We start from the raw sequence: 15,017 nt of genomic DNA on the forward strand, positions 1-15,017 counted from the left end.
GGAAGATAAAATTGACAATTAATAAATACAAAATACAACCACACGAACATTACACGCTAGGAACAATTCTGTTCCGCATGACACCAGAAAATGACCAAACAGGTTTCAAATGTGCCTTACAAATTGTTTTCTCCTCCTCAAACTGTCTAGTAGCGGCAGATGTATCACTCTACACTATCTGTTGCCACCTGTTAACAAAATACCACCCTGTTTCTCACCCGATGCAGCAAACTATGTAGAACATCACACAGACAGCTGATGGATATGAACGATGCCCAGGGCTGGCACCTGGTGGTTCTGTGGAGGTAAGCTAAGCAGTGGAGCGGAACTCGTGCCTTGACACAGTTGGTGAAGTCATTCTATGCATTGACTATGAATGGCGCCTCCCTGCGTAACCTCCTAGAGACAGACCACGACCATAAAGGTCAGCCCATCTGGCAGTTTCAGTCAGTCTGTGTACATAGATGACATTGGGGTCCCGAGGGGAAATCAAATTGCTGCGGGGTTTGAAACAGTACTATTTTGGTGGGCAACAATATGGTAGAGGGGTCAAGACATGCTGCTGGCGGAGAGAGGAGGGGTCTACAGGATGTTTGGTTCATCTTGATTGTACTTTCATACCATGTTTGAGGAGATTACTGCAGTTATGAATTGATGTTGACATGACTCAACAGACTCCAGTGTACTGACAGATTTCCCAGCAGGATGGTGAGGAGCTGGGGAGTGACAATTACACTGAACTGTAAAGTAATAATGATTCGTATGTAGAAAATTGAGAAATGATGATTGCAGTATTACCTGTAGCTAATAAAGACAGTACACAGAATGTTTGTTAAAACATTCTTTTATTCAATATGTTACTCTTAAGTATAATCCATATAACATTAAAATACGTGTGTTCTTGATTATATTCAATTCTTATTGATTTTGATGTTTCTTTTTGTTTTTATGCTTTCGCTTATTAAGTAGTTTGATTGGACATTTATTAATTTCTTCATTTATTGACTTATTGATTTATTCATTGACTTTTATTAGAATTTATACTGATAGTATAAACAGGTGGGAATGTTGGGAAAAATCTAAATTACTAATTAGTATGCGTTTAATAATTAGTGAATGTTATACATTTAACAGAGGCTCATGTCCTCTGTAGTGTTTAAGGCCTGTGTCCTTGTGTGAACTATCTGGGACACCAGGCATCTTCAGCAGATGTTTAGTCTATTAGGAAGCAGTTGATTGCAGAAAGAACACTTCAGCTGTTTGTCCTGAATAAGAATAATAATAAACTTGTAGAAAGCGTCAATACTTACGCAGGGCTGATTTGCGACCATGATTTACAAGAAAGTGACCTTTGTACTAGAACGAATTGTTAAAGTGTCGAGATACGTAGACGCCTGTGTGAATCGCAAAATGTGTGTGTGTTACCCTGTGCCAGCCCACTGCATGTTGTTTACTTAGTATAAATACCAGAGACTCGGAGACAGATCTTCGAGTGGTCTTGATGTACATTCTGTATGTGAATCAACCCTGTCTCCTTCTTTGCAAAGAATAAATGTCCAATGATTAATGATTTTTACACCAGTCGCGAGTGAATTTTTCTGACATTCACATAAACATTTTTCTTATTTTTTACGAACACATTCTCTTTTCCAACTTGTCAATACAGACGCTTCAAACTATGACACTAGGTATCCCTCTAGCATTAGTGTCGGACGTGTCATGGAGGGTGTGTAAGTTGCTTGTCGTTAAATGCATAGTGTGTTTTCAAAATAAACTCGTGTTCAGAGGAAACATACATTTTCTTCTTGTTAAGCCAAGTTCACACGTCACGACTTTAAATTAGTCAGATCGCTGTGCGGTTCTACTACACAATTTGCTGTCTTGTAATCTTGAACGCTTTGTCGTTTTCACACTACATGACTGATAGCGTAGCGTAGTCATGCTTGTTGCTATGTAATTTAAGTACTCCATCAGTCAACATTGACTCTAAAATTTCACACAGGACATGAGCAGCAGCTCAGCTGGGTGAAAGTCAGCCTCCTCCCTACACAGACTTTGTTGCTCTGTATAATACAGTTGCTCTTGAGTGTCTAATTATGGGCTTACATTGAAGTTAGTTGAATGCCTGGTGTTGCATTGGTAACAGACTTTGAGGGCCACTCACCAAGCATCTGTATTTTTGAGTTGAGAGTGAGAACAGGTTGTCTTTGCCTCAAAGAGGTGTTAGAGCTAGAGAAGTATGTTTTTCAGCATTTGGATGTCTCTCAGCTTATCAAGCACATCATCTGTGGTGGTTGTCGCTTGCTTGCCCTAACTCAGCTCCATCCAGGCTACTGGAGTTTTGTTTGATTCAAATTTGTATTATGCAGGTTGAAGATGAGTGGTTAATCCAAATTTGAGCTTCAAAATATCCCTTCAGGAATTTACCGGTGATCCATACTTGTTTTATTACAGTCTGTGGATACAAATGCGTCATGTACGCCCTAAAGTACACAATCCTCTCTCTCAGTAACAACAGTGCAGTCTATAATCTTAACTCATTTCATCACTTCATTGGTGTTCCATGTACAGTATGGACAGTGCTATGGCTTGTCTTCCAGCAGGTGCAGTAATTGTCCCTCTCAAAGTGTGAATGCAGCACTTGTTAGACGATATCAACAACAAATATTAGGACAAGCCCTGAGATAGTGTTCAAAGAGGTCATGATATAGGTAGCATTCATGGACATTGTACTAAGACAACAACTTAGTTTATGGACCATGCACAACATCTGTCATGTTTTGAATAGTTTTCATTCACATTTAAATAGGAAACATGAAAAATAGCATGACAACAAACGCACAGTGGATGTTACATTTAAGTCAAGCTTTTGTTGTTCCTGTTCTACTCTTTGACTGTAGGGTGATTTATTTTTGTGTCTTACTTATGTTCTGATTTCAGCTATATATGGAGTCATAGCACCGACTTGGAGGTCAGACATCAGTTTAAATGATAGAAATAGAATTGAAGTAGAATGGATATTGATCAGTTTTCCGTGGTCATTTGACTAGGGGGGCGACTGTGGCTAAGTGGAGAGCAGGGTCGTCCTTCAATCAGAAAATCGGCAGTTTGATTCTCGAGCAAGACACTGTCAATGTCAATGTTAATTGTTGTTAGTTGGTATGGTGACAACATACTGTATGAGTTGGGCTGTAATGTTGTCGCAGCTCACCTGAAAGAGAGCGTACGCAGCCCTGGGGAGACAGATGGCTGGCTAGTCAGCTAGGTAGCTTGTCCTGTCCTTATTTTCTGTAACCAGTAACATAGCAGAATTAGCAAGTTAACTAACTAAGCTGTCCGCTAGTTAACCAACTATCTCATTACATACTAAAATGCTACACCGGTTACAGAAATTAAGCCGAACAAAGTTGTCATCTCATCTGGCGACAGCAATGTGCTTTCCTAGCTTTGACAAGAGTTTGTGGATGAAGTATTAAGTTGTTGAATTTGAATGATATCCTCTGGTTCTCTGTGCTTCAAGTAATATTACTACTGCACTGCTCATTTTAGTCGTTTCGGCAAAACCTCACGTCAGCGAGTCTGTGACTTGCAACGGTACACATGGCGACCACTCTGGCCATCCTGCTACGTTGATTTGAATGGGAATGTCCATTCTACTCCTATTTTATTTCTGTGGTTAAAATACTTCCAATCATGAATTTTTGTCACATCCAACTTTGTTATTTCTACATTGCATTCCACGTCTTTATGCTTAAACATGAAGATTACATTTTGAGAATGGTGTGCATTTCTAATTTCAGAATTTTGCATTGTCTGCTTCTATCTAGGCCCAAATCTCACACCAGTGAGAATCTTTCCTGGCTGACAGCTTGTACGGTGAACACATCTTGGATGTGACTAACAGCCACAGCTAACAGTTTTGGCCATCATTTTTATCAGTGATGATAATTCACTCACTCACTTAATTGCTGAAACAACGACAACATCCCTACAACTAAGTAAGACACAAAACTTATCCTAGATCACAACAAGGGCGAAGTCTTCAGCAGGTGAGCTTTGTTACTTATATAAATAGCCTGTCACCATTTGGAAGGGACAACCTCTGCATTAACTTAGGCTCTTATTTGCTTCCAATGTCCTTACTAGCTGAAATTTCCAAAAAGCTATTCAACAGTATTTCTCTCTCTGTATTGTCAGTACTACCTCATTAACAAGTGGTCTGCTTGTACAGAGAGGATAACCAGTGGCTCCATGTTGGATGTGCAGTAAAACACAAAATACACTCCGGACGCAAAGCAATAAGGTATGAGCACCAAAAACAGTGAGTAGGACAGTGCACACACAAGGACAAGGACAGTGCACACACAAGGACAAGGACAGTGCACACACAAGTTTTCAAAAGTGCTATCCACCAGTAGGTCTGCGTTTCTACCAACACTTTGATTACCTAGTTGGTTAACACTGACAGGGTCTCGTGACAAATCAGCAATCTGTTTGGAAATCTTAGTAACTGAGTGTGAGAAAACCAGATCATCCACCAGCCTAATACATTATTATGTGCGTTATGGGATATACTGCAAATTGGATGTGAACACAGACAATGGACAAGCATGCAGTTCTTTTGATACCACATTGTTTGTCTGCATAGATGGATGTGTTCAGACAGCATGTACAGTCACACGTGACCCTTTATGGCTATGCGAGTACAAAAAGTACATTTTGTACTTTAACACAGACGGTGTCTTCCTTGTGTGTTATCTGCATGCAATGTGCACATGATGCAGAAGGGACCCAACACTTTGACCAGCGCTTGTGAGCAACGTGTAGTTGTATTAATTGTTGCTGGTTTACATGTACACTCAAACATGAGGGAGAAGGAATTCAGTGAGCGCAACTCCTCCAATAAGTTTTAGAGTCGGGAACATTGTATATTGAGCAAATAAATAGTGAGGAAAATAAATTGCGTTCCCCGTCACTCATGGAGATTAGGCCTCCGGCTCTCAACAAGTACGTTAGTTGAGTACAATGTTATCATAACTGAGAGAAATAATGGCCACATTTGCGATACTAAGACACATGTGGTTATGCTTTAAACACCTATTAGCTGACAACTATTTTTAAAATGTGACCATCATTACAGCATAGCTCAATCGAAACTCTACTAGGTCTTGCATTCATACAACACAAAGTGTGTCCATCACATCCACAGGGCACTGTTAATATGTAGACATTACAGTATAAAGCACGAAGGGACACATGTTGTTCCTGCTTGAGCACAAACAGGAATAAGAGAGACCTAAGGCACTAATTGTGGTATTTAAAACAAACTTTTGTAGGAGTACACACTGTCTATGGGTCCTTTTGAATATGCAGCTCTGTTTCAAGTGTTTTCTCACTCTCATTCTCCTTGGTCTGCTCCAGAATAAAACCATTATGTGGCTTACAAGCATCAACAAACAGTGGAAAATAAGACAAGCTAGTGTTGCACTCCTTGTCTTCATTTTCATCCTCTACTTCATCCTTCCTTTTCCCTTCATCTGTAGTTGGTGTGCTGCAGTCAAAGGTAGGCATACTGCAGCCGTAGGCCTCGCTGTGAGGCCGGCGAGCCTCATCTGGGATGTTCTTCTTCAGGTCCCGATTCCGGTTGCGCTTGGCCAGCTTGGTGACGGAGCCCAGGCGGTTGAAAATGTTGTCCTCAGACGTGGTCTGGTGGTTTGAGCTCTGGTCGCCCTGCTCAGCCCCTCGCAACCGAAGGTTGTTCAGCTTGGAGTCGATGCTCTCCTGGGACGAAGTCTTGTAGCTGTTGGTGTCCAGGCTGTTGAAGATGGCGCGGCGCTCTGGTGAAAGCATATCCAGGGACACAGCACGCTGGTCCAAGCCCAGCTGCCGTCTTTCCATGCTCCGGATGGTGGCGGCTCGCTGCAGTTTGTCGTGGACCTCGACACTCATACGTCGACGCGTCTCCCGGAACTCTGCTCGCACGTTTGCTTTCCATTCTGCTGCATGAGCCTTGATCTCACCAACCTTGACCAAAGTCAGACAGTACAAACCAATACATCACTTATCTGTGTATTTAGACTTTGTTGAAAAGCATAGTGAAATTGTCCTTTTCAAGATAAATAGACATTAGAATCCATGACTTTCGAAACAAGTCAAAAACACATTTAAATTTGATCAATAGTGACAACCATATTTCTGCAACACGATTATATATGTTTTAAGGTGCATCTTGTCTTTTTTTTATCTTGCTGATTAGTTAATAATTTGACCTTCTCAGGCCTCTATAAATAATTCTAATGAATCAATCTGAGACTGTTTATAGCTCCTACTGTATGCAACACGGGGCAGTATACACATCGCTTTGTTTTAAGTGGTCAAAAGATGAAAAAGTTGTGATCCACTGCATTATACAACAATGCAAAGCTAATTAACTCCCCTTTAAAAGCATAAACTAATACAACTATATTACACAACTAATACGTTGTGGTGGCTGCCTGAATGGTAAAGTGCAGCACATCAAACATTAGCATATACAGTCATTTAGGCTGTCGCTTTTTATTTTAAATTCAAGCTTTAGATCAAACAAGGTAATGTAAATAAAAATGCAATATTGAAACGGTAATGATGTGTTAGAATTCAAATGTACAGTCTGTAAGCGCAACAGAGCGTTAGAATAAGTTTGCTTTGTAGTCCAGTAAAGGACATTCTTAAAATGCACATTCAGTTTGACCTGTTGCATGGCCAACTACCTATTTATCAATAAACTAAGCAAAACAAATAAATGGAGGAAACCCTTGCTATTTAAAAGACTTCCATAAATTTGAGCAGGAGTGCTACTCATCTGTGCAAGTCCGGGCATGTGTTTGGGAAGTACTGAGCATTGATGAGATTTGTATTGTACTGCACGAGTTGTGTTGGCATTTCTAAACAGATGTTTCTATATCGTTTTGCTGGTGTTAAACACAGCCCCCATTTAATCAATTCATTAATAATTGTCCCTGTTTTTTTATTCTTTGCTCACCGTGGAGGTATGCATGATCTGCACAAATTCAAGGTAACACTGGTAGGTAATTGATATTCAAATTTGTGGGTGAAGTATTCCTTTAATCTCAAAAAGTATTCCCAGAATATTCCATCAACCAACATTTGATCAGAACTGTGATAGGATTAGGACAGGATAGAATGTCACAGTCTGACATAAGGCTAAAAGTTCAATCAATTTATAAACAAAAAGATGAAAACATTATGTATAGTAAAGATGATTATTGTTTGTAACCGTATTAAGAAAGGGATAAATCAAAAAATTACAAAGCTCTTTTAACCTTGGTCAACAATTCAACACGAGTATGACCTACATCATATGAGCTTTGACCATTCCTAATGAGAGCATACCTCTTCTTTTGTCTTTTTGGACAGCACCCTCAGCCAGTCACCAATCATGTTCAGTACTGCAGCAAAGTAGGCCAGACCACCCAGGATCCAGAACCACACCAGTGGTCTGTACCACTTCCGGTACTGGATCCTTCTGTCTCCCCCTAAATAGAAAACAACACATGAATGACTGAAGTAATGTACATGACTTTTTTGCTGCCAGCATGCATACCCTCCTGAACAATGAATGAAGCTGACTTCTGTAGTCACAGTCAGCGATCATCTTTAAAGGGGAATACACAGTCAACCAACTAGCTATTAATCCATTCATTCATTCTGCTTTAATAAAGCAATACTCATACCCCCTCTCTTCATTGAGAGAATTGATCATGTATTAAACTGTTACATTATATGAATATTGTATTCTGTTCTTTAATCTAGATTGTAATGGAACATTTCTTAGTATATTGTGTAAAGGCCTAAGCACTTGTACTTTTGCTCTGAACTCAGTAGATCTTCATCCTTTGTGTTAACATACATGCTCAAATGTATCTTACTGTTTGTGTCATAGAAACTTGATATTCTTATGTGTATTTTATATTCTTATAAAATACAACTGTTTTATAACTTGTGTAACAGACTATCATAAGCTTGCATCATGTAACTTGTGATCCATGCAGCTGACTGCCTGCACACATATCCTCTTCTTCTGTGTGTTGGATAACAAGTACCTATTGTTCTGTGCCTTAAGGATAAAATGTATGCATCTGTGTGTCTGTTGTTACACAGATAAAGCACTTCTTATACTTCCTTAACTGCACGACCTGAAACAGGATGTCCAGTACGCAGGCCCCACCCTTGATATCTCCCTTTATAACTCTGTGTGAATTTTGATCTGTAGTGCACACTTCTGCAGACTCTGAGTGATTCTGTGTAACTGTGCATCTTCTCTGGCCAGAGAATAAATACTTTTAAAAGAAAAGTTCTGTTTGACAATATTCTTGATTTCAGCTTAAAAAGACTCAACAACGGGTAAATACATTTTTCCATTGTTCACATTGTCTGTAATGTGATTTAAGCTAGGTCAGGCAATATACTTTTGGCAACATTGGGCAAAAAATTCAATAACAACCATTATAATTCCATATCAACTCAAGTGGTGTATATATTTAAATGGGCCAAAACTCACAACCAACTTTTCCGAAAGCAATGGTGCTTGTTTTGAGAGGACTCCACTGATAAACATGCATCTTTTTTTCCTTCTCGTTGACATAATTTGTATGGGACAGAATGTGTATTCAAAACCTGATATTTGTTTTGTTAATCTGCAGTTTAATGGGGCACATTGTTTTACGTGATGGACCAGCAATATACAGTAGGTGAGTTGCCTGTCCCAAGATTACCCACTGAGGTACGGCGATGGTGCTCTTATTACAGATATTAAACACAAAAAATGTCCCATTTCAATGAACTGAAAATTGTTCAACTGCATTTCAGACATTAACAGATGCACCCACCTCCCCTAGAATAATGGTATTTCCCAACTTTCATCAGCCAATCATTTTCAGTATAGATGTATCTAACTACTAGCTCTTGGCCTTTGTCTGGTCTTTAAGACACTTCAGACACTATTCAGCTGTAATTGTTTGCAACCATCAGTGATCACCGTCCACTCCTCAGTCTACAGAAATTAGATGTCACACATGACCCCACAGGGCAACAAGGTTGTTGGGCTTTGGATTTGTATCAATAGACAGTAGGATGAAAAGAAACACAATGATGCTAAGTCATGGAATCCTCTCTCACAACGGGACCAACTGTTTCCCGGAGGAAACAGTGCCTCCCTGCCAGGAAAACCCCTCCTGTCAAATCTTATATATATATTAGTGCTGGGCAAGTTAACGCGTTATTATCGCGTTAACGCATTAATTAATTATCGCCGACAATTATTTTATCACGCGTTAACGCATTTTTTTTTATGACAAGAGACAATACATAGACATAACAACAAGGGGATGACAAGAACAGTGGGATAAAAACCAGCAAACATCCTATAGTCAGTTGTTACTTACATTTTAGTGCACCTATATGCTGAAATTCACGGTAAACGCATTTAAACGGCACAGATCAGGAGTGAGCGAAGGACTTTGAAAGTTAGCGGAAAGATTAACGTGAGACAACATCCGGTTTCTTCAGACGAACATCCGGTTTTCAGAATAAGATGCCAACAAAGTATGAATTATAATCACATTAAGTAGAAAACATGCTACCTGCATCTTGTGAACCAAATGTTATTGCACTTTTGTTCATATAGCAGTACTTTTAAAATAAAAGTGCGCAATACACTACTTTTGAATTCATTATTGAACTTTGCCACAACAATGCGATTAATCGCAAAAAGTCCATGCGATTAATCGCGATAAAATATTTTAAACGTTGCCCAGCACTAATATATATATATATATATATATATATATATATATATATAGCACAATCTGCCACTGCAGCCTTCTACTATCACCAGCACAACAGCTCACGTTTACTATTCAGAAAAATACACTGCTGTTGCTCAATTTGGGATTGGGCATTGTTTACGCTGCAGAAACCATGGTTTGGATGGATAATAAAACAACCAAACTGCAATCATTGTCAATGTCAATTTAATTTGAGAACCTCAGGCAGTCAGCTAAGTTTCCAGAACCAAAGAACAGCTTTAATACAGTCCTTCGAGCCAGAGCACTGACTCGCCAAATGAAAATAATCAAAATTAACATATGAGAACAATGCAATTTAATCTACACATTACAAAACCTATTTTAGGAGAGAAAGGCATATGGGAATGATAATGAGTCAGGAAAAATCTCTAGACTTCATCTCTAGATCTCTAGACTTCACATGGATAAAAGTTTTTTTGAATCACTGAAACTGAAATGCAAGCAGAATGGAGGAGTTTGAGAAAAGTAGCATGGAAAGACGAGGCAAGAACTGTTGGAACATAATAGACCATTGCTAGAGTACAGATCAACCCCAAAGTCAAGATGAACAGTCAGTGGCGGGCTGTGCATTTTATGCCTGGGCCTTCTGTGCTGTGGTGCAGATACTTCCGTGCATGATGGGACGCTGCGTCATTAACGGACAATGCATAGTCTGTCAAATCAACGTAATTAACACAATGACAACCACACAAGTCATAAGAACCAGTCACATATATTCATATGACAACAAAGCATGACACATCAATCCAACAGACCTGCAGCGGATCCACGCATTCCACCACACAAGAGCACGAGCCATTGAAATATTATTCATTAAAACGTTACTGCAGATGTAAAGAAACAAACGCAGTTCGTCACTTACTGAATTCCTTGTCGACAAAGAGTGTAATCCCAGTACATCGTTTCAGTTCCAGTAAGAAGTCCTTCTCGATTCATGGATGCCAGTGACAGTCGAGCCTCCCCAGTCGTATTTCGCCGGTCTGCGGCAGCCGGTTCGCAGTGGCGCCGGGAGCCCACCTCCGCCGGCCGGGAGCCCACCTCCGCCGGCGTTCAGTCGCACCGGTAAGCTGCATCCAGTTGATTCAGTCGCACCGGCCCGCGTTCGGTCGCACCGGCCCCGACCGCCGGCCGGGAATCCACCTCCGCCGGCCCCGACCGTGTGGCCGGTCTGCGGTTGTGGAGCTCCGTTTCCCTGCGAACATGTTCGTTGATCTGTAGATCCACTCGGGTTTCTCCAACAGTTTTCAAAAGCACCGTAGTGCCGTGCTATGGCGTCCTCGGGTTAGCGTAGCATAGCTCCAAACACCAAGATGCTCAAGTAAAATGAAACACATTCCCACCCATAAAATATGTGACGCTGTCAGCCAGACAGCTGTGCAATGAGAAAATAAGCTAATGGGAAAACTTTGTGATTCTGTTTAGGCCAGCAGAAAAGGCTTAGCTGGCCCTGACGGCTCACCACTGCCAATTATCCTGCAGTGCCTAAACGTCATCCTCCAATAGATGCACACAAAGCTTTTTCTGTTATTCAGTCTTCTGCCTTAATTCAAAGAACACTGGGCCATGAACCATTAAAGCTGAATAATAAACTGAAAGGGGCTGAGGGTGGTTTGCAACTGTGAGGAATTTAAGTTTTAAAGCACTCCTAATTATGGATATAATGTGATACAGTATATTTACTTGTAGGAGTCTGGTCATTTCATGCATTAAGTGTCTGTGAGAGGGGGTTTGAGGAATGTGCTGGAGAGGAGGTTGTGTGAAAGTGGCCGGGAGAGGTGTGAAGTTTAGGACAATGGGGCATAGGCCCAGGTGGGGCTTGTTGGACTTCAGCCAATCAATGAGCTGATCGATGAGCTGAGGAATGCAACTTTGAGGGGACAAAGGGTTTGAAAATCTGGGGGTTTTTAGATCTTCTGCTGGCCATCGAGGAGGCAGACCAGCCTTCTGGGTGGCTCGGATTGGATCTCACATTTGATTTTATATATAGGTTTGTTTTGTTAATAATTGTGTGATTCGGTTTGTAACTGTCTGTATCTGTTTTTATGCTTCTTGGATAATAAATCCATTTGATTTTTACTTTAACCTGCTGTTGTGTTTTGGAGGCGATTGAGACAGCATGGCTGCAAGGGGGGGGGCGATTTTTCCCTGTGTCCAGAAGTTATGGCCATAACACAACCACCAGGGGATGCTCCATTGGACTAATTTGAGGAAGGCATGAATCAACCTCCACACATCCACACCTCACCTGAAACCTGATTACACATCAGGGCCTGTGGTCAGGCCTAAAATCAGACGGAGAGATATTCAGCAACACTGAATGAGCATATCACTTCAGCAAAGGAGAACTTCACTACTTACAGGCTCTATAACCTTCTTAGTACCGTAAAGGTGCTTGTGCTCAACCACAGCCACTTTCACAACAGGTAGCTCAGATACCAATACCCCAACCTTCAAAATGGTTTATTGTACTGCCACCGCTTCATCTAGCCCGCTTCCACATGAGCCTTCACTGTAGGGCTGCACGATTATGGCCAAAATCATAATCGCGATTATTTTGATCAATATTGAGATCACGATTATTTATCACGATTATTCATTCATTTTAGGGACAACATCTTTTTATTGCACTTTCACGTTTAAATGAACAAGAACACTGCTTCCACTTCCATTGTTGTGCTACATTCCAGCTAATGTACACGCCTCTGCATCAAAATAAAATGTATATGGTACTGATCACCTGAAGCAAAATATAAATAAAATGTTTACCCAAAATAACTAACAATAAATATGCGTGTTGCTCACAGTATTTATTGGACACATGTCTTTGGCCAAATGAAATGCGATTGCATCTGTTATTTCAGCGTGTCTTTGGGAGATGGATGGATACACTGTCGCACTATGCAGGGTCGCTGTTATGGTTTTCTGGGTTGACGTTGGACATGGACGGAGATTCAGTGAGGTAACGTTAGTTTTGGCCTTAATGCATTCGTCGTACTGTGGTTTGTGGTGATTTTTCAGGTGGTTGAACAAGTTAGTTGTATTGCTATGTGGCGCAGACACAACTCTAACGCACTCTGTTATATGATTTGTTCTTGGTTAACATCACTTGGCCTAAATCCAAAAAACTTCCAGACAACGGATGATGATCCTTTTCGAGGGGGCTAGCTCCTCGCCTTCTGCTCCTGACATTTGATTTAGCTTTCACACGACACCCGTGACTGTCTGCTCTGTTGTCTGTCTCTCTACTCTTCTACTCGACTGCAGACAGAACTTTCTTTGAGGCTGCCGCTGCAGGGTGCACGCATGACACCTCCCAACTCGTTCGCCCCCTGGTGGTCGGCTGACTGTTAGTTGAGGAAGAGCTTGATTTGATATGTAGCAGAGCACGCATTTTAAACGTCAATATCGCTGACGATCATGCTCATTTAATCGTGGCAGCCAAAATCGTGATCGCGATTAAAATTCGATTAATTGTGCAGCCCTACTTCACTGTATAGAGTTCCTTGGCCTACCATACCGGATTTCACTCAGGATAGTGAGAGAGACTTTGCCAACCTGTAGCTGTTACTGGACAATCTTTTGAACCCTTGTGTTCAGCTGAGCGAGACATATAAATATAATTTTCTCCTTGAGCATCACAAATTCTCCTCCGCGAATCGCCACCTTATCGTGGTGGAGGAGTTTGTGTGGCTCAGTGATCCTGGGAGCTATGTTGTCCGGGGCATTAGCCCCTGGTAGGGTCTCCCAAGGCAAACAGGTTTCAGGGGAGAGCCCAGACTAAGAGCAGTTCAAAACAACCCCTATGATAGTTAGTCCACGGACTACAGTCACCTCGCCCGGACCAGGGAAACCGGGGAACCCTCCCGGAGCCAGACCCAGGAGGGGAGCTCGTAGGCGAGCGTCTGGTGGCCGGGCCTTTGCCCATGGGGCCCGGTCGGGCTCAGCCCGAATAAACACGATGGAGCAGCCACCCTGTGGACCCACCACCCGCAGGGACAAGCATCGGGGTCGGGTGCTATGCAGACCGGGCGGTGGGTCGGGCGGGAGGCCCGGGCATGCCGATCGCAGGCGGCATAGACTAGCTCTAGGGACGTGGAACGTTACCTCGCTAGCGGGGAAAGAGCCGGAGCTGGTGCAGGAGGTGGAGCGATACCAGCTAGAAATAGTTGGACTCACCTCCACACACAGCGTTGGCTCTGGAACCAAGCTCCTGGAGAGGGGTTGGACTTTGTCCTTTTCCGGAGTTGCCCAGGGTGAGAGGCACCGGGCGGGAGTGGGGATACTCACGAGCCCCCAGCTGAGCGCCGCTGTGTTGGAGTTCTCCCCGGAGAGCGAGAGGGTCGCCTCCATGCACCTATGGGTTGCGGGGAGCAAGGCTCTGACTGTGGTTTGTGCTTATGCACCAAACAGCAGTTCGGAGTATCCGGCCTTCTTGGAGTTGGTGGGAGGGGTCCTGGAAAGGGCGCCGCCTACCGACTCCATAGTTCTCCTGGGGGACTTCAACGCTCACGTGGGCGATGATGGAGAAACCTGGCGGGGGGTGATTGGGAGGAACGGCTTGCCCGATCTGAACCCGAATGGTGTTTCGTTATTGGACTTCTGTGCTTGCCACGGTTTGGCCATAACGAACACTATGTTCGAACATAAGGTGGCTCATAAGTGTACCTGGTACCAGAACACCTTAGGCCGGAGATCAATGATCGACTTTGTAATCGTATCATTTGATCTGCGGCCGTATGTCTTGGACACTCGGGTGAAGAGAGGAGCAGAGCTGTCAACTGATCATCACCTGGTGGTGAGTTGGATCAGATGGCAGGGGAACCGGTTGGAAAGACCCGGCAAACCCAAACGTGTAGTGAGGGTGAACTGGGAACGTCTGGCGGAGGACCCTGTCCGGGAGGTCTTTAACTCCCACCTCTGGAAGAACTTCTCACACATCCCGAGGGAGGTTGGGGACACGGAATCCGAGTGGACCATGTTCAAAGCCTCTATTGTGGACGCGGCCGCTAGGAGCTGTGGCCGGAAGGTCATCGGTGCCTGTCGTGGCGGCAACCCGAGAACCCGGTGGTGGACACCAGAGGTGAGGGAAGCCGTCAAGCTGAATAAGGAGACCTTCAAGGCCTGGATGGCCCAGGGGTCTCCTGAAGCAGC

The 15,017-nt window shown here is 42.7% G+C and overlaps 1 protein-coding gene across 2 annotated transcripts in view; it reads right to left on the bottom strand.

Moving 5' to 3' along the window:
* Positions 1-2,687: 2,687 nt before the first annotated feature.
* The window catches only part of kcnk10a (potassium channel, subfamily K, member 10a), a 46,660-nt gene continuing 34,330 nt past the window's right edge, over positions 2,688-15,017 (bottom strand). For both annotated transcript variants that reach the window (XM_031872773.1, XM_031872774.1), the window contains exons 6-7: positions 7,393-7,535; positions 2,688-6,024 (exon numbers count right to left, since the gene is read on the bottom strand). In XM_031872773.1, the coding sequence (XP_031728633.1) occupies positions 5,350-6,024; positions 7,393-7,535 (818 nt within the window). In that variant the 3' untranslated portion in view covers positions 2,688-5,349. The remainder of the gene's footprint in view (positions 6,025-7,392; positions 7,536-15,017) is intronic.

Source organism: Anarrhichthys ocellatus, unplaced genomic scaffold, assembly GCF_004355925.1.
Source record: "Anarrhichthys ocellatus isolate YVR2014 unplaced genomic scaffold, GSC_Weel_1.0 scaffold66, whole genome shotgun sequence".
Taxonomy (NCBI): Eukaryota; Metazoa; Chordata; class Actinopteri; order Perciformes; family Anarhichadidae; genus Anarrhichthys; species Anarrhichthys ocellatus.